The sequence below is a fragment of the Bos javanicus genome, chromosome 28 (genome assembly GCF_032452875.1).
Source record: "Bos javanicus breed banteng chromosome 28, ARS-OSU_banteng_1.0, whole genome shotgun sequence".
NCBI lineage: Eukaryota > Metazoa > Chordata > Mammalia > Artiodactyla > Bovidae > Bos > Bos javanicus.
The window spans coordinates 30,674,079-30,700,779 of record NC_083895.1 but is presented as its reverse complement, the minus strand read 5'-3'; the positions used below and the strand labels follow the sequence as shown (position 1 = coordinate 30,700,779).

General features: G+C 36.9%; 2 protein-coding genes across 5 annotated transcripts in view; one reads left to right on the top strand and one right to left on the bottom strand.

Annotated features, from left to right (window-relative positions):
* FAM149B1 (family with sequence similarity 149 member B1) overlaps positions 1-25,891 on the bottom strand; it is a 49,989-nt gene extending 24,098 nt beyond the window's left edge. For all 3 annotated transcript variants that reach the window (XM_061405328.1, XM_061405329.1, XM_061405330.1), the window contains exons 1-5: positions 25,677-25,891; positions 20,688-20,792; positions 19,611-19,740; positions 6,159-6,301; positions 5,289-5,405 (exon numbers count right to left, since the gene is read on the bottom strand). In XM_061405328.1, coding sequence (XP_061261312.1) covers positions 5,289-5,405; positions 6,159-6,301; positions 19,611-19,740; positions 20,688-20,792; positions 25,677-25,723 — 542 coding nt within the window. In that variant the 5' untranslated portion in view covers positions 25,724-25,891. The remainder of the gene's footprint in view (positions 1-5,288; positions 5,406-6,158; positions 6,302-19,610; positions 19,741-20,687; positions 20,793-25,676) is intronic.
* An 80-nt stretch (positions 25,892-25,971) lies between these two features.
* Positions 25,972-26,701, top strand: part of ECD (ecdysoneless cell cycle regulator) — a 28,896-nt gene continuing 28,166 nt past the window's right edge. The window contains exon 1 of one of the 2 annotated variants that reach the window (XM_061405324.1): positions 25,972-26,173. The gene's annotated coding sequence lies outside the window, so the exon portion shown is untranslated. The remainder of the gene's footprint in view (positions 26,174-26,701) is intronic. The other variant, XM_061405325.1, reaches the window with a different exon arrangement.

The window sequence follows — 26,701 nt, the reverse complement described above, 5'->3', positions numbered from 1 at the left end:
CTCAGGTTTCTTTATGGTCCAACATTCACATCCATACATGACTACTGGAAAAACCATAGCTTTGACTATATGTACCTTTGTCATTAAAGTAATGTCTCTGTTTTCTAGTATGCTGTCAAAGTTTATCATAGCTTTTCTTCCAAGGAGCAAGTTTCTTTTAATTTCATGGCTGCAGTCACTATCTGCAGTGATTTTGGAGCCCCAAAATAGTCTCTCATTGTTTCCCCATCAATTTGCCATGAAGTGATGGGACTGGATGCCATAATCTTAGTTTTCTGAATGTTGACTTTTAAGGCAGCTTTTTCACTCTTTTCTTTCACTTTCATCAAGAGGCTCTTTAGTTCTTCTTCATGTTCTGCCATGAGGGTGGTGTCATCTGCATATCTGAGGTTATTGATACTTCTCCCAGCAATCTTGATTCCAGCTTGTGCTTCATCCAGCCCGGCATTTCGCATGATGTACTCTGCATAGAAGCTAAATAAGCAAGGTGACAATATACAGTCTTGATGTACTCCTTTCCCAATTTGGAGCCAGTCTGTTGTTCCATGTCCTGTCCTAACTGTTGCTTCTTGACCTACATACAGACTTCTCAGGAGGCAGGTAAGGTGGTCTGGTATTCCCATCTCTTTAAGAATTTCCCACAGTTTGTTGTGATCTACACAATCAAAGGCTTTACTGTAGTCAATGAAGCAGATGTTTTTCTGGCATTCTCTTGCTTTTTGTATGATCCAGTGAATGTTGGTAATTTGATCTCTGGTTCCCCTGCCTTTTCTAAATCCTTCTTGAACATCTGAAAGTTCTCAGTTCACGTACTGTTGAAGCCTGGCTTGGAGAATCTTGAGCATTACTCTGCTAGCATGTGAGGTGAGTGCAGTTGTGCCGTAGTTTGAACATTCTCTGGCTTTGCCTTTCTTTGGGATTGGAATGAAAACTGACCTTTTCCAGTCCTGTGGCCAACTTTTCACCAAATTTGCTGGCATATTGAGTGCAGCATTTACACAGCATCATCTTTTTAAAAAAATAATATTTATTTATTTTGGCTGTGCTGGGTCTTCACTGCTATGTGTGGGCTTGCTCTAGTCGCGGCTACTCTCTGGTTGCGGTTTGCAGGCTTCTCGTAATGGTGGCTGCTCTTGTTGTGGAGCACAGAGTCTAAGGCGCATGGTCTTCAGTAGTTGCCTCACATGGGCTCAGTAGCTGTGGCACCTGGGCCTAGTTGCCCCGTAGCATGTGGGATCTTCCCAGACATGGGACTGAACCGGTGTCCACTGCATTGCAAGGTGGATTCCTAACCACTGGACTACCAGGGAGGCCCTCACAGCATCATCGTTTTGGACTTGAAATAGCTCAGCTGGAATGGGTATGAGGTGGTTATTTCATTGTGGTTTTGATTTGCATTCCTCTTATAATTAGTGATGTTGAGCATCTTTTCATTTATTTGTTGGCCATTGGCTTATCGTCTTTGAGAATTGTCTATTCTCTTGTCCTTTTTCTATTTTTAAATTGGGTTCTTTTTGTTGTTGTTGGATTGTAGAAGTTCCTCATGTGTTCTAGATATTAACCCTTTATCAGACATGACTTGGAAATATTCTCCCCCATTCCACAGGTTGCCTTTTCACTCTAATGATTTTTTTCTTTGGGTGCACAAAAATTTTTGAGTTTGATGTAGTCCCATTTGTTTATTTTTGCTTTTGTTTTTAGGTTTTGATGTTCTATCCAATAAATCATTGCCAAATCCAATATCCTGAAGCTTTTCCCCTATGTTTTATTCTAGGAGTTTTAATAGTTTTAGGTCTTACATGTAGGTCTTTGAAATCCATTCTGAGTTAAGTTCTGTATATGGTGTAAGATCAGAGTTCCACTTCATTCTTTTGCATTGTTTTCCCAGCACCATTTGTTGGGGGGATTGTCCTTTCCCCACTGTGTAATCTTGGCACCCTTGTTGAAAATTATCTAGTCATATACACAAAGGTTTATTTTCTAGTTATCTATTCTTTTAATGATTTTTTAAGGGTTATAATTCTGCATACAGTCATACACTTTGGCAACTTATTAGATATTACAGTTAATTTTCGTTGCAGTATGTATTTAAACTAAGGGTAGATAAGCCCCTTAAACTAACTTGCAGCAGAAGATTACGAAGTTTTTTTTCATTTTAAAAAATCGTATTTATTTATTTATTTTGTGCTATACAGCAGGTCTTTGTTGGTTATCCATTTTAAATATAGCAGTGTGTACACGTCAATGCCAAACTCCTTAACTATCCCTTCCTCCCATCCTTACCTGCCCTGGACCCGGCAACCCTAAGTTTGCTCTCTGTGAGTCTCTTTCTGTTTTGTAATTAAGTTCATTTGTATCATTTCTTTGTAGATCCCACATATAAGGGGTGTCATACGGTGTTTCTCCTTCTCTGCCTTACTTCACTCCGTGTGAAGCTTTAGGTCCATCCATGTTGCTGCAAATGCATTATTTCATTGTTTTTAATGGCTGAGTAATATTCCACGGTATATGCTGCTGCTGCTAAGTTGCTGCAGTTGTGTCTGACTCTGTGCAACCCCACAGACGGCAGCCCACCAGGCTTCTCTGTCCCTAGGATTCTCCAGGAAAGAATACTGGAGTGGGTTGCCATTTCCTTCTCCAATGCGTGCATGCATGCTAAGTTGCTTCAGTTGTGTCCAACTCTGTGTGACCCCATGGACAGCAGCCCACCAGATTCCTCTGTCTGCGGGATTCTCTAGGCAAGAATACTGGAGTGTGCTGCCATTTCTTTCTCCACCACTGTATATATGGACCACATCTTTATCCATTCCTCTGTTGATGTTTTTTTTCAAATGGGAATGTTCTCAAACTCATCTGTTCAGGATCCTTTTCTGGCCTGTTTTCTCCTATGCTACCACCATTTTCTATTGTTAAAAAGTTCTTGGAATTCCATTTTGATCTATACAATAATTGTTTTGATTGATAACACTGTTTTGCAGCCATAATATAAGTTCATTTTCATGGAGTTTGTTGTGAAATAAATATGATATTTAATTTAGTTTTTTTAAAAAGTTGATTCTAACTATATTCTAGGCATTGTTTTAGGTGTTAGAGATACAAAGAGAAAGCGACTGTATTTTTGTATTGTTTTTATACCAATTTCCTCTGGCCCAAGAACTCAAGAATGGAAGCTGAACCAAATATCTTATTTAGTACATTTGAGATGTGAAAAAAAATCCAATGTGGAAGAATTAATGAATGAGAGTGACAGAAGATAAAGACACGTATGTAGACTGGGGCCAGTTTATGATATAATTTTAAATTTATCATAAATTCAATGGGAAGCTACTGAAGATTTTTAAGTGAAGGACAGAAAAGACTAACCATGAACTTTAAAAGGAAAATCTGATGTAATGTGGAGGGGCAAGAATGGATATAATTTGAAATGTTATTTTGTAGAAAATCTTAGTAGCTGATAAACCTCATATTTCATGGAAAACTAATTTGTTAAACTAAAAAATACCAAAGTTGTATTTCTGACACATTTTTTTCACATCACTTATTTTAAAAAGTGGAAAAATTGCAGCATCACCACCAACTTACATATCCTCAACTACCCAAATTTTGTTCTCAAATACTAGTAGTCTCTCAAAGAAGTTAAGTGTTTCCTTGACTTTCAGCTGCTTCCATGTCTTAAAGAAGAAAAAAATATTTTTCCAGGATAGGACTGGAAAAAAAGGACAAAAATGAACCAGCGTGACATGGCTGTAACAATTAGAGCATCAATAATAATTATGGTTAGTTAAAATATATAAATATTTTGCAGTACAATGAGTTCCTTAATGGTACTCAAGAGAAAAAAATATCAAGTATGGACAAACTGGTAGTGATATGAAAGTAAATATGGATTATATTTAATTTGTTATTATTTTCTTTAAGTAGTGATATCCTAATATAGCTGAATAACTTGCTTCATTTAACTATATGTCTGTATAAAGTACAGATAGGTATTTATTTCATCTGTATAGTGAAGAAAAGTAATTATTGAATACTGTTAAGTCAAATAATCCAGAACCAAAAATAAGAAAGACCAAGCAGCAATGGTAGTAGCAAGTAAAACGGACAGAAAAGATGTCTGCAGTGTGTTGCAGAATCATGATTTAGCCAAACGTCCTAGAGAAGGAGGAGTTAACTGCTCAGACTTGTTCCTTTGGAATCTCTAAAAGGAAATGCTATTTACAATTATAAAATAAAAGGTATATATAAAGTTTAAACTAATAGATCAGGTAAATATATCTTAATCGCAGGATCTAAGTTATCTAATTTTGGTCTGTGAGAATTAAAGAATACATCCTTTCTGTGGGAGACAAATTAGTCTGTAAAAATCTGAAACTTATATAAAAGGAGTAAATTTTAAAAGGCTTATTGGTGTAATACATGAGGCTTAAATTTAGAAAGAAATCTCAGCCTGGTGACCAGAACCTTGAGTTTAAATCACTCTGAAAGAAGTAAACAAATCCCACTCTCTGACCAAAAATCAGTTAGTTGATAACCCAGATCCCATAATCTTAACTAACCTAAGACAATAATGTTTTACTTTGTGGTCTGATGAAATTACTACAAGCTTTAAAAGGCATCAAAAGCAAGCATCACTACAACTCTTAACCAGTATCAGTATAAATAAAATTACAGTCTTAGGAAATAGTTAAGGAATAATTTTAAAATGAATTAAAACCGTGACATTTTACTACAGAATTAAGGATAAGCATAGGTTTTTAAAGCAATCCTATCTGGGTTTATTGTGCTACTGTTAAAAGAGTTTGAGGTATTCAAAGAATTAGCCATTTTAGCTAATGACTAATTACCCATTTTAATAATATCAGTTTCAGTTCAGTTCAGTGGCTCCCATAATAATTAGTATTACATGTTTAAGAAAACCACTGTTCCAAAGTTTTTTTCAAAAAAATTTTAAATTCTATTTCTTAGATCCCTGAATTTCTTTAAACCACTCTGTTGACACATTTATTCCAAGAAGAAAGTGCTTGTATTTATAGATAGACATAGATATGACATAGATATAAGTATCTATGGATATTAGTAACTCTTAAAATTCTAGAGAAAACCTTTTTTTTAAATTAAAACCTAAGTAAAAAAATTCTAGTATGCATAAAGACTATGATTAGTCTTACAGAATTTGCTGTGCTTTACTAAATACCAATAAATAAGTATTTTAATCCTTTAGTGTAAGTGGTAGAATAAAATACTTGCATATTTAGAATACATAGACACTTACACATTAGAATACTTACATAGTAGAATCTCTTTCTTGAGACAGTGTTGCCTCACGTGAAGCTGAAACAGCAGAAGGGGATCTAGGGTACAGTCCATAACCTTCACTTGGAGTGATTATCTGCCGACCCAGAATCCTTCAAAGTGAAGAACATAAAGAGACGGTTAAGCACCTTCATCCAGCATACATACAAAATATAGGTATTTTTGGAACAAATGTGATGGCTCTACAGAGAAGTCTAGTACATAGTCCCTTACTGATTTAGAATGATTCTTGAGAGAAATGTGAATCCAGAGCCTTTCTGAAGGTATCTCTCTCTCCTATACAATGGACACAGAATGGATGAAGCTTTTCCACCCCACGGAAAAAGAATCCAAGGAAAGTGGGCAAACATTTAAATTTACCCTCCACCCTCCATAACAATCTTCATTAAATTTGCTAAAATGGGTGAAAGCCAGGCCAAATTAGTAAAAACTGAATTATATTCTTAAGAACATGAAGCTTTATAAATTTTAAGTATGTGTAGTAGTGTGGTTTCTAAGGGAAGCTTCCTAATAGCCTATGTCTGCTTTCAAGTATACATGTATAAGAATTTACTTATAGACGGTAATCAAATACATTTTCTGATGCTTTTGTTCAAAAGAAGGTCTCTTTTGGACAGATACAGATCACAGCTACTGATATAGAAACTATTTTACTTGATTAGGACAACTAGTTATGAAAACTCTGAGAAACTTCCATCAACATGAGTTTTCTATCATCTGAGGCTTTATACCATATCACCTTAATGATACAAATCCATGCCCATAAAGATTTCAGAATACAAGGTTTCTTGGAAATCTGCTTTTCAAATTTTAGTATTAGCCATGAATGTACAGGATCTCAGTACCTGAGATGAGGAAAGCTACGTGTCCACTGTTGGCACTCTTCTCGTAGACTTTTAGTGTGTACACTCAACTCCTGCTCATACAAGAGCTCGTCAATGGCTGTGAACATGGCCTGGACTTTTTCAGTGGCATTTTGATCAAGTTCCTAAAAGAAATTATCACCCCAAAATATTTAGGTGAGCTTCAGTCTCTGTTAAGAATCATAATCATAAAGGTGGAAAGCAATCAGATTTTGTTTTGTTTTCAATATTTAGTCCATTTGTGTGAAAGAAAAGTTAGTCAGTTTTTGAATCTTAGAATATTCAGATGGCCTCCCTATTCCTATTTGAAGAGAATTTGTAGAAATAGCAATGTTTCTAAGCAACATTTTCTTATCATACAATCCAGAAACGAATAAAGAAAAATAAAAATTACCAATAATTCTACCACTCAAAGACAATGATTGTTAATTTTATTACAGTTGCTTGGTTCCAGTATTTTTTTAGAGCTTAATGTAGACAGTCAATCCTAAAAATATATTATTTTGTAGTTTACAGTTTTCACCTCACAATTTAGGTTAGATCTTTACCCTATAATCTATCCTTTTGCAGCAGCCAAAGGGACGGGAATCTGATCATGTTATCTGATTCTCTGCCTACTCTTTACTTCATCTTTTTTATGTGGCCTTTTACATTCTGGAGGAAGAAAAGATAATACCTTCTTTTAAAAGTATAAGGTAAGAAATATGTATTTTAACTTTTAACAGTGAAAGTCAGGTTCTATCCAAAAAAAAGGAAGTGGCAACCAATTCGTTTTCTTACCTAGAAAATTCCATGGACAGAGGAGCCTGGTGAGCTACAGTCCATGAGGCCAAAAAGAGTCGGACATGACTGAGTTACTGAGCACACAGATAGATTTAAGGTTTAACATTAAAGACTCAACACAAATATATATATATATATATATATTCATTTATTTGGCTGCGCCAGTTCTTAGATGCTGCACACAGGATCTTTGATCTTTGTTGCAGCATGCGGGATCTTTAGTTGTGGCATATGAAATCTAGTTCCCTGACCATGGATCGAACCTAGGCCCCCTTAGTGGGACCTCAGAGTTTTAACCACTGGACCACCACCCGGGAAGTCCCTGTGTTTTATCTTAGGTACACATGCTGGGTTGCAATATCAACTACATGTCTTAGTGTGGGTTGCAGTTTAAAAAGTTTGAAGGTTACTTTCTAGTCTAAACCTTCCTTCAAAAAAAAATAAAAAATAAAAATAAACCTTCCTTCAGCTTACAAGATTACTGAAAGGGACAGAAAGGGATGTAGGGGTTTGAGACATCTTTCGCCACTTTGATAAATGACATTCCAATTATGTAAAACAAAAAATTTTTTAAAAAGGACTTTGATATGCTTCAACTTCCCTGAAAGCATCTTCTGTGTGATTTTTATCTTTGATATTCTTTAACTTCCCTCTCAGCATCTTATATTGAATTTTAGTATTAGTGTTGTTTTTAACACATAAAATGTTATTGTTATTTGTTTTAGTAACTACCAATAAAGCGTGCCAATTATTTTTCTCTCTGTTGCTTCTTGTATCCCATTTCTTTCTTCTGGCTTTATTTCCCTTTTGCTTCAGTCTGTCCTTTAATCATTCTTTTAGTTGAATATACGTGAATGGGAAACTCTATAGATATTCAAAATGTCTTGATTTTGCCTTCTCTACACACACGCACACTGAATGACAGTATATCATATTTATGTAATCATTTTATTATTTATCATATATATGATGGAGATACAGCACTCATTTTTTCCTTAGCACTTTAAAGATACAGGATCATTGTCATCTGACATTGTTAATTGTGAGCAACCTATTTTAAGTCTGAATTTTACTCCATTATATGTAGTCCCTCTTTTCTAGTAACTTTTGTAATTTATTAAAATCTTTGATTTTAGTCTAGAAATTTGTCTGTTATATCTGAGTTATCTAAATTCTTGACATGAAGTTGCTTATTATATTTCCTTAGTCCTTTTTCTTTCCATAAGGTCAGTAGTTATGTCTTTGTCTTCATTTCTAATCTTGTTAATTTATGTCTTATTTTTTTCTTGATCAAACTGAAAACTTGTCAATTTTGTTTACTTTCTCTATTGTTTTTCTGTTTTCTATTTCATTAATTTCTACTCTCATCTGTATTATTTCCTTCCTTCTGCTTGCATTGGATTTGATTTGCTCTTCTTTTTTAGTTTCTTAAGGTGGAAGCTTATGTTAGTGATTCAAATATGCTTTTTTTCTATAGGCATTTTTCTTCTATGGAGGTATAACTGACATACAACATTATATTAGTTTCTGGTGTGTATAACATAATTCAATATTTGTATATAAAGCAAATCAGTCTCCCCAGTGAGTCACCATACGTTGTTACAGAATTTTTTTCCTTGCGATGAGAATTAAGATCTTTTCTCTTAACAACTCTCAACTGCGTAATAGAGTATTTTAACTATAGTCACTATGCTGTACATTATATCCTCATGACTTATAACTGGAAGTTTGTACCTTTTGATATTCTTCATCCATTTCACCCACGCCCAATCCCATCTCTGTCATCATGAATCTGTTCCATATCTGTAAGCTTGATTTTCTTTTTACATAGGTATTTAAAGCTGTAAATTTCCCTCTAAGCACCACTTTAGCTATATCTTGTAAATTTTGATATTCTGTTTTTCCCTTTCATTCAAGATATTTTCTGACTTCCCTATAGATTGTTATTTAACTCATCAGTTGTTTAGAAGAGCACTGTTTTAATTGTCAACTACTTGGGGATACCTAATTTATATCATTGTTCATTTCTAACTTAATTCTAACATGGTTGAACATACCCAGTATAATTTCAATCCTTTTAGATTTATGAGATTTGTTTTTTATGTGAAGATTATATATTCTCTTGTCATTGGGTAGACTCAGGTCAGGTGGTTAACAGTATTGTTCAAGTCTTCAATATCCTTCCTGATTTTGTTTGGTTGTTATATGAAATATTAAGAGTGGAGTACTGAAGTCTCTAGCTACAACTTTTTGTTTCTTATTTCTCTTTTAAATTATGTAATTTTGCTTCATATACTTTAAGGCTTCATTGTTAGGTGTGTATACATTTATAACTATTTTATTTTCCTAAAGAATTGGGCTTTTTATCATTATGGAAATGTCCTTTTTTCTCATGGTGTTTTCTGTCTTAAAGTTTACTTTGTGTTCAAATTCAAGCAGTTTTATGGCTCTTAATTTCTGTGCCCTCTCAGATCCCCTCTGCATTTGTGTGCAAACTCATATCAGCCAGGGATGTGTGCATAGTTTGGGCCCTCTCTGTTCTTTCCTGCATGGATATGTGAAGAGTTTATTAGGGCCTCCTGTGACTTATTTCCCAGATGCTTGATAAATTTCTGTATAGTCTGCCAATCCATTTTTTGCCCCAGTTAGTACTGAAACTTCAGACTATCTGAGCCACTGTTTTTCCTTCTCCATATGCCACTGAGTGTGCTACTGTTGTTTAAAATGATATTGGATATAAAGCCCATCCAAGTTCCACTCCAAATCTATTGAGACCTCTCTGGTAGTGAAACTGCTAGTTTTCAGGGGCTTCCTTGGTAGTAAAACAGGTAAAGAATCAGCCTGCCATGCAGGCAACCCCCATTTGATTCCTGGGTAGGGAAGATCCCTTGGAGAAGGGATAGGCTGCTGCTGCTGCTGCTGCTAAGTCGCTTCAGTCGTGTCCGACTCTGTGCAACCCCATAGACGGCAGCCCACCAGGCTACCCACTCCTTACTCTTGGGCTTCCCTGGTGGCTCAGTTGGTAAAGAATCTGCCTGCAATGCGGGAGACCTGGGTTTGATCCCTGGGTTGGGAAGATCCCCTGGAGGAGGGCACGGCAACCAACTCCAGTGTTCATGCCTGGAGAATTCCATGGACAGAGGAGCCTGGCCAGCTGCAGTCCATGGGGTCCCAAAAGGTCAGAAACGACTGAGTAACTAAGCACAGCACCCTTTAAAGTAGAAGAGACTTTTAGTGTTCCTAACTCAAAGTTTTCTTAATTTTGATGAATAACTGCTTCTCCATTTTCTGTGTACCTTAGTTAATTTTCAGAATCCTGAATGGTTGCTTTTGACCATTACATCCAGTTTATTGTTGCTTTTGGGGGTACTCACTCTGTCATACTATTTACAAGTCCCACCTCAGAATTTTCTATTATATTTATTGCCTTTGTCCGGTTTTGACTTCAGTAGTACACTGATCTATAAAGTGTTTGTGTGACTGTTATTTCTTCGACAAATGTATGTTCTTCCATCTGAGCCTGGAGTTTTCTCTATGAGAATAGATTGATTCAGTTTAAGAGTTTTACAGCTGTTCAGATTTTTAAGGACTTTGTCCATTTCTTTTAAGTTACAGAATTTATTGGCATAAAATTGTTTATATTATTATGTTAACAGTCTTTTATTTAATGTCTGTAGAATTTGTAGTGACATTTCCTCTTTCATTCCCCATATTTGTAATTTGCATTTTATTACTTTTCCTTGACTAATACCACTAGAAGGCTTACTATTAATCTTTTCAAAGGGTAAACTCTTAAACTTGTTCATTTTCTCTTTTATTTACCTATTTTCTATTTCATTGATTTTGCTTTTAATTATTTCTTTCATTCTCCTTTGGGTTTAATTTACTCTTCTTTCCTAACATCTAGGGTAGAAACTTAGGTTATTCATTTTAAAGCTTTCTTCTTTTCTTAAATAAGTATTTAAAGCTATAGATGTCTTTATAAGGACTGCTTTAGCTGCTTCCATAAATTTGGATGTTTTGTGGTTTTATTGTCATGTAGTTGCAGAATACCCTCTAATTTTCCTTGAAATTTAATATTTAGAGCAGTGTTGTTTAATTTCCAAATACTTAGGAATTGTTACAGGTATTTGATTATTATTGATTTCTATTAAATCTATTGTAATTAGAGAGCATACGCTGTACGATTTAATCTTTTAAACAATACTGAGATATTTTATGGTCCATCATACAGTCTGTCCTTGTGAGCATTCCATATGCTCTTAAGAAGGATATGTACTCTGCATTTGTTGGGTATACCATCAGATCTTTTATTTATTTCTGACTTTCTAATTGCTTTATTAATAACTAAAATCTCTAACAGTTATTATGGTTTCACCTAATCTCTTTAATTTTATCAGTTTTTCTTCATACATTTTGAGACTCTATTAGATGTTTATTTATTTAGAATTGTTATATCTTCCTGGTATACTGTGTTATGGACTGAACTGTGTCCTCTCAAATTCCTATGTTGAAGCCCTCATCTGTAATGTGATGCTATTTCGAGTTAATGCCTTTAAGGTGGAAATTAAGGTAAAATGAGGTCCCAAGGATGGAGCCCTAATCTGATAGAACTAGTGTTCTTATAAGAAAAGGAAGAGAATCAGAGATCTCTCTACCTATGCTCATGCCCAGGAGAAAGGTTACAGAGGATACAGTAAGCCAGGAAGAGTAGCCTCACCAGAAATCAGGCCTGATGGCATCTTAAGTTTGGATTTCTAGCCTCCAGAACTGTGAGAAAATAAGTACCTGTTGTTTAAGCCACACAGTCTGTGGTATTCGGTATGGCAGCTTCAGCTAAGGCAAACTGCCCTAATGTTACTATATTTTGTGTTAAACAGGTTTTTGTTTGTTTGTTTTTGGCCGCACAGCATATACAGTCTTACTTTGTGCCCCCTGCAGTGGAAGCCTGGAGTCTTAACCACCAGACCCTCCAGAGAGGTCCCCAAACTGCCTTTTTATCACTAAAAAATATTATTTCCCAGTGATCGACTATGTGTCTTTAGGTTTATGTTGTTTCATGTTAATACAACCTTGTCAGCTTACTGTGTGTATAATTTTCTCTGTCCTTTTCATTTTAACCTATTTGTGTCTTTATATTTAATCTCTTCCATATGGTGTATGGGCTTCCCAGGTGGCACTAATGGTAAAGAACCTGCCTGCCAACACAGGAGACATAAGAGATGCAAGTTTGATCCCTGGGTCAGGAAGATCCCCTGGAGGAGGGCATGGCAACACACTCCAGTATTCTTGCCTGGAGAATCCCATGGACAGAGGAGCCTGGCGGGCTACAATCCATAGGGCTGCAAAGAGCTGGACATGATTAAGTGACTTAGCATGCACACATATACTATACAGTTGAGTCTTGCTCTTTTTTTTTTTTTTAATCCATTCTGCATTTTATCCATTTTTTACCCATTCTATTTACATTTGTCTTAATTGTTGACATGGTTGGATTGAAATCTACCATCTTGCTATTACTTTTCCATTTGTCCCGTTTTGGGAGGTGGGTCCTTATTCTTTTCCTTTCCTGTCTTTCTCAGGTTAATCAAATGTTTGTTACTATTCCATTTTATTTTTCCCATTGGCATCTTAGCTTATTCTACTTAAACATTTTTAATGTTTGCTCTAGGGCTAATAATGTGCATTCTTAACCTATCAAGGTCTAGTCAGTCAACATTTTACCACTTCATACCTCCCTCTTCATATACTTTTCACTTCTCTCTCTTGATACCTGACACAAATGTAATAACTTTTTGTTATCACAAATGTAGTAACTTTATAACACTATACTTCTGTTTATATTCACCCATCCTTTGAGTTGTATTTGTCTCACCTTTTACTTCTATAAATATAAACTCCATCTTGTACTTTTTTTGCTTTATTCAGCTACTTATCCCTTAGAGAAATCACCAAATAATATAGACTTTTCACTTATTTATCTTCTGGTGTTCTTTATCGCCTCATGTCCTAAAGATTCTAACTGCTTCATCTGCCCAGAATTCTGATCTCTGTTACTCAGCAAAATGGGACCACTATGCTTTGTTTGGACTCTGTCTTACAACTCCATAGTCAGAAAATTATTCGCAGGCAGGAAGCCAGGTTAAATAGGGGCCTACCTTATGAGTTTCTTTTCTCTCAGGGATTATAGGTGTAGGTTGCCTGTTAATCAATGCCTCAAGAGACAGTCAGCATGGAGTTTCAAAGCCAGAAGAGAATAAGCAAAGCATCAACCCGGGAAGGCAGCCTGGTATAAGACATTGAAACCCAAGCACAGTAAGAAGGGCATCTGTGTAGGAAGATGGCCTCTTGTATGGTAGGAGCCTAAGAGAGATAAAGAGAACATCTAAGCAGTTTTCTGACCCTGAGCAGTGTAAGAAGGGTGTTCTAATTACTTTGGCAGTGTACCAAATTACTCCAGAACGAAATGGCTCAAAATAGCAATGATCATGTGTTATCTCTCCAGGTTTCTACGTGTCTGGGATTTACATAGCTCACAGCAGGAATGGCTTGTCTCTTCTCCACAGGTGAGATACCAGTTGAAAAGCTCAGAGGCCTGGAGCTGAAAGTATCTGAGTGCTCGTTCACTCAAATGTCTAGCAGGTAATACTGGCTTTCAGCTGGGGCTTCAGTTTCTCACTACCTGGCCTTTTCCATGTTGTTTAAATGTTCTCACAATGCAGTGGCTGAACTTCAAGGTTAAGCATCCAGAGAGAGAGAGAGAGAGCCAGATAGAAGCTGCGTTGCTTTCTAACCTAAAAATCATGCAGCATCACTTTCACTGCATTCTATAGGTTGAGGCAGTTAAACAGTCCATTCCAGGTTCAAGGGGAAAGAACACAGACACTATCTCTCAATGGAGGAGTATTAGTATCTTGTAAGAAGAGCATGTTAGATGCGATATATATTAGCATGGCTTTTGAAAATGTAATCTGTCATAGTGGGTGTTTGCATGGGAAGCAGTTTGTTGCAGAGTGATGGAGCACAAGTGAGATGTGGATGTCCATGTGGAAAAGCAGTCAGCTTATAATGTTAGAACCACATTTAAGAAAGGGAAGTTACCATACAGGGAGTAGGCAGCCCCACACAGGGTGGTAGCCCAGTGTGAGGAAGGTTACTGTACAGAAGCGAGGATAACATTGGGTGTCTGACTGAGCAGGATGAGGAGATCATTCAGTGGGTGGGAAGGTGCAAGGGGCAGTGACCCAGCACAGGGTGTTGAAACATATGTGGAGTGAGAAGGGCATTTGCAGAGGTTAGGAGGCAGTGAATTAGTGGGGAACTGGTTATGTTCAGGGGGATTAATCAAATAAGTAAATATATTAATTATAAGGGGAGCCATGTTCTATCAGAGAAAGAAGTTACAAATTTGCAAAAGGAAAAAACTAGAATGAAATGGGTCATTTCACAGTGGAATAGGAAGAATACTTCTGTTCCCTAGTTCTGTCCACTGGGAGGGTTTAGGAATCAGTGACACCTAAAAAGCAGTAAGCACACTTAGCACCCAAATCTTGTTTCTAAACATGGCACTGAAAGGAATTAGGGCTTGTTGGAGAAGTGGCTGATTCCATGGCTGGGGCAAAGAAAATATAAAATAAGCCTGGATACCTTGTGTCAGACAGTAAGGAAATACTCAAAGAATGATGGGAACATGTCAAAATGGCACAGAAACCAGCTTGAAGAGAACTCTTACTGGTCAAATCTGGGACAATTGGAACTTCAAAATAAATAATGATAACTATGTATTATAACTAACTGAACAAAATAGGAATCCTTGAGTCTATACTGATGTAAACCATAAACTGAAAGTTAGAGGAGGAATAGGATAGTAGCTACATAATTTCAATGTACCTCCCCATAAAATACTTGTAAATGCAAAGGAAAGTCATATTAAGTGATTAAAGTGAACAATATCAATAATGGGAACTACACGCCATCTAATAGAATGAAATGAGAAAAGCAAGCTCCTTTCTTGGGTATCACAGATTGAAGAACTAGTCCAGATTGAGGGAGAGTACAGAGACAGGACAATGTGATACAAGATTTTGCTATGAAGAATATTATTGGGACAACTAGTGAAACTTTAATGGAATCTGTGTATTAGATGGCAGAAGTGTTAATTTCCTGAATTTGAGGCTTGCCCTTTAGTTACATAGAGTGTCCTTGTTTGAAGGAAATACACACTAAAATGTTTGGTGCAAGTATCATGTCAGTAACTTACTCTCAAACCATTCAGGAAAAAAACAGTTGGTCTTCCATATCCATGGGTTTGTAAATGTAAAAGCCATTTACATTGTATTAGGTATTTTAAATAATCTAGAGAGGATTTAAAGTGTGTGGAAGGATGTGTGTAGGTAATATGCAAATACCGTGCCATTTTATATAAGAGATTTGAGCATCCATGGATTTTGGTACTCATGGGGGGTCCCAGAATCAGTCCCTTATGGATATCAAGGTACGAATGTTCTTTTTACTATACTTGTAACTTTTCTGTAAGGTGGAGGTTGTTTCAAGTTATTAAGAAAACACAGTATGCAGTAATAGCAACTGATCACAAAACTTGAATTTCATTAATTAAGATACAACCTTACTAACAAAATAATGGATTTCAAAGGAATAACCTACTCTGACATACATGTGAAATCTGCAATGAAATGTTTGTGTAATTCAAGGAAAATATCAACATTATTTACATACTAACCAGGAACCTTGAACAAAATCACAATTATAGGTATAAATTTTAAAGAGAAATGTATTCTTCAAAATGTTAAACATAAAGTTTTTATATCACCCAGCAATTCCACTCCTAAGGGATATACCTAAGAATATTCAAAACATGTCCACAGAAAAACTCATACACAAATGTTCATAGTAGCATTATTCATAATAGCAACAAAGTGAAGCAACCCAAATGTCCATCATCTGATGGATAAATAAAATTGGTATATCAATGCAATTAAATTATATTCATCAGTAAAAAAGAAGTACTGGCATATGCTATAACATGGATAAAACCTGGATATATGCTAGATGAAATAAGCCAGATATAATACATGACACAGTATATGCTTCATTTATATGAAATATCAGAACAGGCAAATACATAAAGACAGAAAGCATATTAGTTGCCAGGGGCAAGGTGAAGAGAGAAGTGGAGAGTAATTACTAATGGAGACTGGGTTTCTTTTTGGGATGATGAAAATGTTCTGGAATTAGGGTAGTTTACAGAACAGTGAATATACTAAAAAACACTTGTTTACTTTAAAAGAATGAATTTTCTGTAGGTGATTATAATAGTAAAAGTAAAAATAATCCATAGTCTAATCTAGTGTTAAACAGATAAGAAATCTATTAAAATATTTAAATGAAATATCAGAAGTTTTGAACATGTGACAAAGAATATACATTTCTGCCAGAAGTCAATATTAGCCTACAACTCAGTTCCCTTAAAAAAGATAACTCTATACCTATATACTAGCAAAAATAGATTAAAAATACAATTTTTCATATACCATGCAAGGTACCTAGGAGTAGATTTTCAACAAATGTATATTACTTTTATGGATAAAATTATAAAAATGTATTAAAAGACATTAAAGAAATGGATATTAAATGGATAGATTTATATACCAAATTTATGATTAGGAGAATTCACTATCATAAAGATAGCAGTCCTCTCCAAATTGACCTATACAATTTAATAATCAGATTCTAACATACATGAAAAAGACTGGCCAATACAATTATGAACAGTGTAGTAAGACTTCCCTATCATATATTATAGATTATTATAAAGCTATAGTTTCATTAAAGTCAGTTGTAGTAACATGATTTTAGAATAGAACAGTTTAGATAGCCCAGGAACAAACCCTTTTATATTTTGAAATTTAATCTACATCAGAGGTAACAGCAAATCAACAAGAAAAGGATGCAACAAGGATCAGGAAGATCCCCTGGAGAAGGGAATGGCTACCCACTCCAGTATTCTTGCCTGGAGAATTCCCTGGACAGAGGAGCCTGGAGGGCTACAGTCCATGTGGTCACAAGAGTTAGACACAACTGAGCGACTAACACTTTCATGCTACTACTTTCACATGGAAGAAGCTGGAAATGTGTATGTGCATTTTTAGTGATCACAATGACCAGAGTTGCTACAGGTATTTAACAGGCAGAGATGATGAATACTAAACATCCTGCTATATATATGGGACACTTCTGTATAGCTATATCCAAAATGCCAAAAATGCCCTTGCTTAGAAATCCTGAACTAGTCAGTAAATGGTGCTGAAACAATTCATTATCCACATAGAAAAATTAAAATTATGTTCCTTCTATATGAATGTACAAAAAAACCATTCCAGGGGATTAAAGACCTAAGTGTGGAAGAATTTGTGAACATTACAAAAGCCACTTATCAGGAAAAGATATTTGCAATACATTTAACAAATAATTAGTGTATTAGTCATGAACTGCACTTAGTTACTATTAACAAGAACAATAATAGTGGCTTAAACAAAAGTTTATTTTTCTCTCATGAAAAAATTAATCTACAGGTAGGCATTAAAAGCTGATATGGTAGCTCAGCTGATACGGTAGCCCCATGGCTATCAAGAATTCAGTTTCTTCTATCATTTCCATCCTCAGTGATGCTTTATGGTTCAAAATGGCTGTTTTTACCTTTAGCCATAGGTCCATGTTCCAGGCAAGAATTAGGAGAAAGGGGATAAATGGAAATAATGGCATTCCAGAAAGCCCCATCTCCTGACTTACTGTACAATTCATTAGCTACCTCCACCTGTAACAGCAGTTGGTAAATAAGTTTTCAACTGGGTACAATACCAAAAGTTCTGTAGTTCTATAGGGTGAAGGGACACAATACAGCTTCCTAAGAGTCTCTGTTAAAAGTATTTAGAGTAGGGGTCAGCAAACTATGACCAGTGGGATAAATCCAGCCCACAATCTGTTTTCTAATAACATTTTATTGGACTTCTGTCATGCCCATTTATTTATACACTGCCTAGGCTGCCTTCTCAGTGAGCACTGAGGGTCCTGACAGTCTGCAAAACCTGAAATATTTACTCTTTAGTCCTTAAGAGAAAAAGTATACCTTCCTTATAGCTCAGCTGGTAAAGAATCCACCTGCAATGCAGAAGACCCTGGTTCAATCCCTGGGTTGGGAAGATCCCCTGGAGAAGGGAAAGGCTACCCACTCCAGTATTCTGGCCTGGAGAATTCCACAGACTGTATAGTCCATGAGGTCGCAAAGAGTTGGACACAACTGAGAGACTTTCACTTTCACCACACCTAATCTAAAAGATAAAGAACTCCTACTAATTAATATTATTAATTAGTAATAGAATAGAAAATGATAAATTAAAAAATAAGTGAGTATGAAACATAAATAGGCAATTCACAGACTACAAATATACGCAATATCATGTATGCATTGTCCAAAGAATTCTAAGCAAAAGTAGCCAGATATAACTATTAATACATACTATAGGATTCCATTTATATGAAGGGCAAGAAGAAGAAAACCTGGTGATAGAGATCAGAATAGTGGTTATCTTTGGGATTGGGAGAGGGCATCGAGGAGCCTTGTGGGAGCTGACTGTCTATATCTTGGTCGGTGTACTGTTTTCATACACACACACGTGCATGCATGCACACCCAATACATAAGTTATGCACTTTTCTATAAGTTGTATACTTTTTTTTTCCTCATCAACCCCACTGCATCAGATACCCTTTAAAAAAAAACTAAGGGACTTCCCTGACAGTCCAGTGATTAAGACTTTGCCTTTCAATGCTGGGGGTATGGGTTTTGGGGAGCTAAGATCCCACATGCCTTGTGGCCAAAAAAACTAAAACATTAAACAGAATAAAAATACCTATTGCATCAAGGTGATAAACATGCATAAAATTTGTCTTTTAAATTTTCTTTGAAGGTTGCTGGTCTTAAATACAATGGGAGATAGTCATGAATGAATAAATAAATCTCATCACAACACTCAATTAATAATAGCTGAATAACATCTTAGGTAAATACCTTTAATCTTTTTTTCTAGTATATATAAGCAAAAATCTATGTAAAATAAAATTAGAACCACACTACACATATTGTTTTTAATGGGCTTTTTTTCATTTAACAATATATTTTAAACACTTTCCGAGTCTATATGGCTTAGTAGTAACTTTCAAAAACATTTTAAACAACAAGGTAATATTAGTAGTGGAGAGACACATTAGTGGACTGAGCACAGCAAAATAGATCCAGGGTCCAGATCTATACTGACCTGCAGCTGTTTAAGCCAAACACTAAGCATCTTTAAGGATCAACTACTCAGAAGATTGATGCCTTCTTTACAGCTATTTTAAAGGGTAAATAAACAAAGTAGGAGGGACTTTCCCGGTGGTCCAGTGGTTAAGACTCCACACTTCCACTGTTTGATTCTTTGTTGGGGAATTAAGATCCTGCATACCACATGGCGTGGCCAAATAAAATAAAAAATGTAGGAGAGGGAAGGCATGAAATATACTGACCAAACTGACAAATCCTAACTCCCAGAAGAGTCACACAAGCACTCCATTAGACCAGTAACATAAAACTCACACCATATCCCCAGGAGAAGTCTGAGCTGCCCTCAGTAGAGATCCCTGTGCTTGTATAACTTGGAAAAGCAGATGTTGAATTTCCAGTGTCAGCTGATGTAAAAGGTGATTCTTGTGTGATGTCAGATTCACTAAATGCACAAGTGGGAAGGAAAAGAGAAAACAGAAAAATTCTTATATTTCCTCAAGTTTCTGTAGCATTAACTACTCAGCAATCTTTTAGGTGATAGGCATTTGTACAAATACATCCAGAGAGACAAAAATAAATGAAGAATTTGAAATGTAAGCATCACAGTAAAGTCTGACCCAATTCCTACAGAATTGATGGCAGCCATTCTAAATAATTCTAATCTTAGTTTACAATTAATATTTTTTAACACTTCACTTATAACATCTGCCCTCAAGAAACTGAAGACATTTCAGAAATACTAGGAATAATATGTGAACTTGTATGCCACTTCTGGTTTACTAAGCACTTTCACAGACATTAACTGCATTTTATCCTCACAGCAATCTGGTGATGTAAAACTCACCAGTACATCTAGTGATGTACTTTAAGACAAAAACTCTTGCAATTTAGTACTAGATTTTGAAACAAGGTTTTATGACTATAATTTTTGTATGATACCACAATTGCTTTTCAGAACCCTCTGTGAAGTTACCATCTCCTCTGTCCTATTTCTTAAAATAATAATTGCAGCTAATATTTACTCTGCGTTTACTATATTTTATCTCATTTATATTCACTACATCCTTTAAGGGATACTATTACCAGGTAAATAACTTGCCCAATACTATTCAGCTAATAGGTGGCAAAACCAAGATTAAAAATCAGGTCTGTTTGGATTCCTCCTGAGTTTCTGCTATTAACTACCTCATAATACTGTTTTTCAAAGATTACAAAAATAAGTATGTTTCCACTAGTTGTTCCAGAATGGAAGTTGAATGGTATTGAAAAATGTGACAAAAATTCTTTTGTTTAATTAGTACAAGGCTTGATACCAATCCTAAGGCAAAAAGCCCAAAACTTTTGCCATTATCAAGTGCAATAAGCAAACAGTACACTTTGTGTCATTACCTTTGGGAACTTAGGTCTTTTTCATGGCTGTCATTGGTAGAGGAAATTTCATCCAGTTGCTCAGGAAGAGGATGATGATTAAGAGCATGTTTTGTTATTCTTTTCCTGTGAAATGGAAAAACAGTTATATTTTTTTGTAAAGAAAAAAATATATACTTTTCAGTAACTTGATCTACAAGTTAAGTCACCTACTTCTTGCTGTTCAGGAACTATCCAATGCAATAGCCATTAGCCACTAGGAGTTAAAATGTGGTCAGCTGGAAATGCTGCTGCTGCTGCTGCTGCTAAGTCACTTCAGTCGTGTCCGACTCTGTGCGACCCCAGAGACGGCAGCCCACCAGGCTCCCCGTCCCTGAGATTCTGCAGGCAAGAACACTGGAGTGGGTTGCCATTTCCTTCTCCAGTGCATGAAAGTGAAAAGGGAAAGTGAAGTCGCTCAGTAAAACACACAGAATTTTGAAGTCTTAGTACAACAAGAATGTACCACTAATTATTTCATTTTGGTTACATGTTAAAATGATAATATTCCGGATATACAGGGGTTAAACAAAATATATTACAACTTATTTCACTGCAAATTGAAAACATAATAAGGTATAAAACATACTTATTAGAACAGCTAAGATAAAATACAGTGATAACACTAAATGCAGGCAAAGATATGGAGAAACTGGATTTCTCATACATTGCTGGTAGGAATGTAAAATGGTACAACCACTCTGGAATAATTTCACAGTTTCTTATAAAACTAAATGCATGCATTTATCATAAGACCTACCTATTGCACTCTTGGGTATTTAATCCCAGAGAAATGAAAATTTATGTTCACACAAAATCTGTACACAAACATTCAGAGCAGCTTTATTTATAATTGGAAAAAAATTAGAAGAACTGAAATGTCCTTGCACAGGGGAATAATTAAACTTTGGTATCTCTACACACATAGTGGAATATGATTTAGCAATAAAAAGGAGTGAACTGATACATGCAACAACTTGGATGGATTGCAAAGGCATTATACTTACTGAAAAAAGCCAATCTCTAAAGGTTACATATACTATATGATTCTGTTTATATTACACTCACAAATGAGAAAAATAGAGAGGTGAAGAAAAGATTAGTGGTTCCAGGGTATGGAGAAAGGAATGGAAGTGACTAAAAAGGGGTATATAAGGATGTTCCTTGGTGGTGATAGAACAGCGCTGTATCTTGATTGCACTGGTGGTTTAATAAATATATAAACGAGACCAAATTGCATAGAACTATGTATACATACACATACACAAAAGAGTGGATATAAAAATTGATGAAAACTGGGTAAGGTTTGCAGTCTGCTTAACAGTACTGTACCAATGTCAGTTTCATGGCTTTGAAAGCTACATAAGTTGTCATCATTGGGGGAATCTGAGTGAAGGGTTCATGGGACTCTATGCACTATTTTTGTAACTTCCTGTAAGTCCATAGTTACTTTAAAAGATTAAAAAGTTAATTTCACCTGTTTCTACTATTTTTTAACGTATCTGAAAATTTTAAGTTATGTGTTTTGTATTATATTTCTATTGAACCGTGCTGTTCTAGAGAGTTCAACATGTGCGTTAGAATAAACTATGAAAAAAGTGGAAGTGTTAGTTGCTTCAGTTGTGTCTGACTCTTCGTGACCCTATAGACTGTAGCCCGTCAGGCTCCTCTGTCCATGGATTCTCCAGGCAAGAATACTGGAGTGGGTAGCCACTCCCTTCTCCAGGGGATCTTCCTGACCCAGGGGTCGAACCTGGGTCTCCCACACTGCAAGTAGACTCTTTACCACCTGAGCCACTAGGGAAGCCTCAGAATAAACTATGGGGTCAATTATTGTATGTTCCAGTCCTAATTATCTATAGTAGACTTTCTTTCCCCACAAAATCCTATAGTCAAATAACTTGATAGGTTAAACAAAGTTACACAGGTTTATTTACAATAGGTTTTCCCAGGGCTTTTAATACGGAAATGTGTATTATAAATGTAATACTCTTGTTTCACAAGAAAGGAAAGTGAGGTACTGAAGGATTAAGTGACTTGCTTAAGGTCATATGGCTAGAAAGTGATGGAGCCAGGATTCAAATCCAGATAGTCTGAGGCTGCTCAGAGCAGATGAATAGTTTGAGATTTTAATAAATTGTACCATTTTTGTATATAAAGACCCACTCAGCAGAGCTTGTACTTTAAATTATTTCTCAAATGGTGGAGCTGAATTAGTGGAGAGCTTTTTTCTTCTCTCATTCAATAATATTATAACCAAAAGCTTGTCTTTGAAACAGTGGTGGTGATCAGAAATGTGGATTCCAGCGATGAAATAGAAACTTAAGACATATTTTAGTCTGTCAGAGAAATTTGGTTATGAAGTAACAATCAGATAATACCAAAGATATATTAACTTTGATCATAGACTTATGGTTATTAAATAAGAAAATGTATATAATTTTTAGAAATGGGGTGAAATGATAATGTCTGGGGTTTTCCAATATTTCATGGATGACAGGCTGAAAAATATACAGATGAAATATGAAGCAAATATACTAAAATTTTGATAACTGTTTTAATGTAGGTCATTATATTATCCACTATACAATTATGCTTGAGATTTATCATTTTAAAAATGTTAAGCTGTATGCTTATGCCAAAATCTTTTTAATATCTATAATTTGTAACTATTAGAAAACTAAAGTTAGTTCTTCAAAGCAAATTATCATTATAACACCAAAAGGGAAAAGTACCTTTAATATACTGTTATTTAAATGCATATAATCTTCATTATTGTCATTATTCACACTATTCTGACACTTCTAGAGAATCATCTTTTGGGAGAGTTATCTTTAGGGAGTATGAAATCAACAATAGAGAACAAGTAACATAACCAAGCGTTCAGTGGTAAAGAATCTGCTTGCCAAGGCAGAGAAAGCAGGTTCTATCCCTGGGTCAGGAAGATCCCCTGGAGAAGGAAATGGCAACCCACTCCAGTATTCTTGCCTGGGACATCCCATGTTCAGAAGAGCCTGGTGGGCTACAGTCCATGGGGTCACAAAAGAGTCAGGTGACTAAACAACAACATCATAACCATTCTGGGTCAATAATACCGGTCCAATAAATGCAATCAACAATTTTTTTCCATAAATGATACTTTTTTTCACTCTCATAATGGTCAGAATTAATTATAAAAGCAGGTTTTTGGCTAAGCCCTGCTCCCTAGATTTGGAAATGACTTTCTTCTTCCTAGTTCCTAAAAAGCTTAACTGAGTTGCTTCTGTGTTCTATCCTATTATTTAATAGATAACAAGCTTCTGAAAGGCAAGGGAAGATCATAGACTGATTTTCTTTGTATGGCTATTGTACCAAATAGAGGTGGGAAGGGACAAGGAAATTACCACTTACTGAGGACCTACTATGTGTCAAGCTCTATGCCATCACTTTTAGATAAGGTCTTAGCCTATATTGCAGAAGTGAAAGCTCAAAAATTTAGTAATTTGCCTACAATTAATAAGGCTAGAAAAGAGTCTAAACACAAACCCAGATGTAACTGAAAATACCATGCCTGTTATTACTCTGTATAGGTAATAGTTAATAAATGTATGGTTGTTAAAATTACACAGTTCCGTGGAAGAAAAAAAATTGGTATTTGGGGTTGAAAAGCCCAAGCTCAAAACCTATTGGTTATATAATCTTAAGGTATGTACCTTTCTTATATTTCATCTGCTGAAAAACTTAAGATAATCATACTCATCTTACAGAGTTGTCACAAGAATGAAGATGTGAAAGTATTTTTGAAAGTATAGTGAAAGTGAAATCGCTCAGTCCTGTCCGACTCTTTGCAACCCCATGGACTGTAGCCTACCAAGCTCCTCCATCCATGGGATTTTCCAGGCAAGAGTACTGGAGTGGGTTGCCATTTGCTTTGTATCTTCCCGACCCAGGGATCGAACCCAGGTCTCCCTCATTGTAAGCAAGACACTTTACCGTCTGAGCCACCAGGGAAGTCTAAAGTATTAACAAATGTATGACAGTATCATTACTTTCTAAATTACAACATTTCACTAGGGGTGGGAGGTGGGTCTTTAAGCCAGAAATATTTGCTCTCTGGGCTTCCCTGGTGGCTCAGATGGTAAAGAATCTGCCTGCAATATGGGAAACCCAGGTTCCATCCCTGCATCAGGAAGATCCCTTGGAGGAGGGCATGGCAACCCACTCCGGTATTCTTGCCTGGAAAAATCCCATAGACCGAGGAGCTTCTATGGTGATCCAGAGAGTATCTAAGAGTTGGAAAAGAATGAAGTGACTTAGCACACAGCACACTTGCTCTCTAAAGTCTCAAAAGCAAAACTGATTCTCAAGGATTCTGACACTAAGTTGCAGAGGTGGGGAGGCAGTTATGTGTAATGGTTATCCCCACAAGCTTCAAAATCAGACAACAGGTTTATATTTCAGTTCCACCACCTTCTGGCCGTGTGATCTCTGGCATGCTACAACCTTTAAACCTGAGATCTTTATCTGTGCAAAATAATAATAGTTCCTATCTGGTATCCTTATTGATAAGAGTTGTGAGCTAATGCATATAAGTAGCTTTGCATTGCGGTTGGCACCAGACGTATTCAACTTTCTTGTAGCATTCAGCTATTAACAGCTTCACTAGTTGTCAATGGCCATTGACACTGGGGCATGAGACACGTGGAAACTACAAAATGCCTTAGGAAACCAAGTCCCTAAGCTCAAGAAGTGCAGGCCAAACAGACCAAGTTTCTGGGACAGCACAAGTAACATGCCCTTATTAGCGGGAGAAGGAAACAGAAGGGCCAACGTCCGGCAAAGCTGGTAGGAGAAAATTACAAAGATGTTCTTTTCCCTCACCCTGGGAAAGGTAAAAGGAGCAAGGGACTGGGCAGGAAGGGTCCCCAGCGCGCCTGCGACCCCCCTCGGCACCCCCCGGCCCGGGCTGGAGTAACTGAGCAGTTCACTCACAACTCCAAGTTCTGTGGCACCGCCTTCCTAGTGTATCTGGAGGTCATCCTCCTCTTCCTCCTCAGCCTCGGCGGGGGCGGACAAGCCAGGCTGGGGGCCTCCAAGCCTGGCCCTCGCGCCCGCTCCGGCTCGGCCCCCTCCCGCCACCTTCCGGCCCCGTCACGCCCCGTTTCCTAGACTCCAGATCGCCACTTTCCCAGGGTCCCCACCTCCCTAGTCTTCCGGCTTGCCTGTGGGGGCGGAAGTGACGATATCACAGGAGCACTCGCCTAATGTTTCCGCCGACGTGCATCGGGACGACGGCCTGGGGTTCCGAGGCTGAGTCGTTTCTGATTTTCGGAGTTTCCTCTGGTTCTGGTTCCAGACGAACGTGTGGACCCATCCTGGGCCAGGCTGTGTCTACTGCTGGCAGTTCCCCACCAGCTCACTAGGTAGGAGAGACGGCTAAGGAAAGGTGCTGCAACAAAGACTTGCCCAAGAGGCCCAGGCCCAGAACGGTAAGCGGAATTTGCTTCATTTTGTTGGGTGAAGGAGAGAGCCTAGTCTGAGTAAAGAGCCCCTAGACTCCAAGCCAGGCCTCTGGTGCTTGGTTGCTCCTCTTGCTATGCTCCCAGTTTTCTCATATATACAGTGTGGAGTTAGCCTTCGTGGTCCCAAAAGTCCCTTCTAGCCCTGTCACTAGAGGACTTCCCTGGTGCCTCAGACTGTAAAGCGTCTGCCTACAATGCTGGAGACCCGAGTTCAATCCCTGGGTTGGGAAGATCTCCTGGGAAGGAAATGGCAACCCACTCCAGTATTCTTGCCTGGAAAATCCCATGGACGGAGGAGCCTACAGTTCATGGGGTTGCAAAGAGTCGGACACGACTGAAAGACTTCACTTCAGCCCTGTCACGAAATTCTTCATAATAAGGCTTTCCTGGTGGCTCAGATAGTAAAGAATCTGTCTGCAGTGGGACAGGCCCGGGTTCGATCCCTGGATCGGGAAGATCCCCTGGAGAAGGAAATGGCGACCCACTCCAGTATTC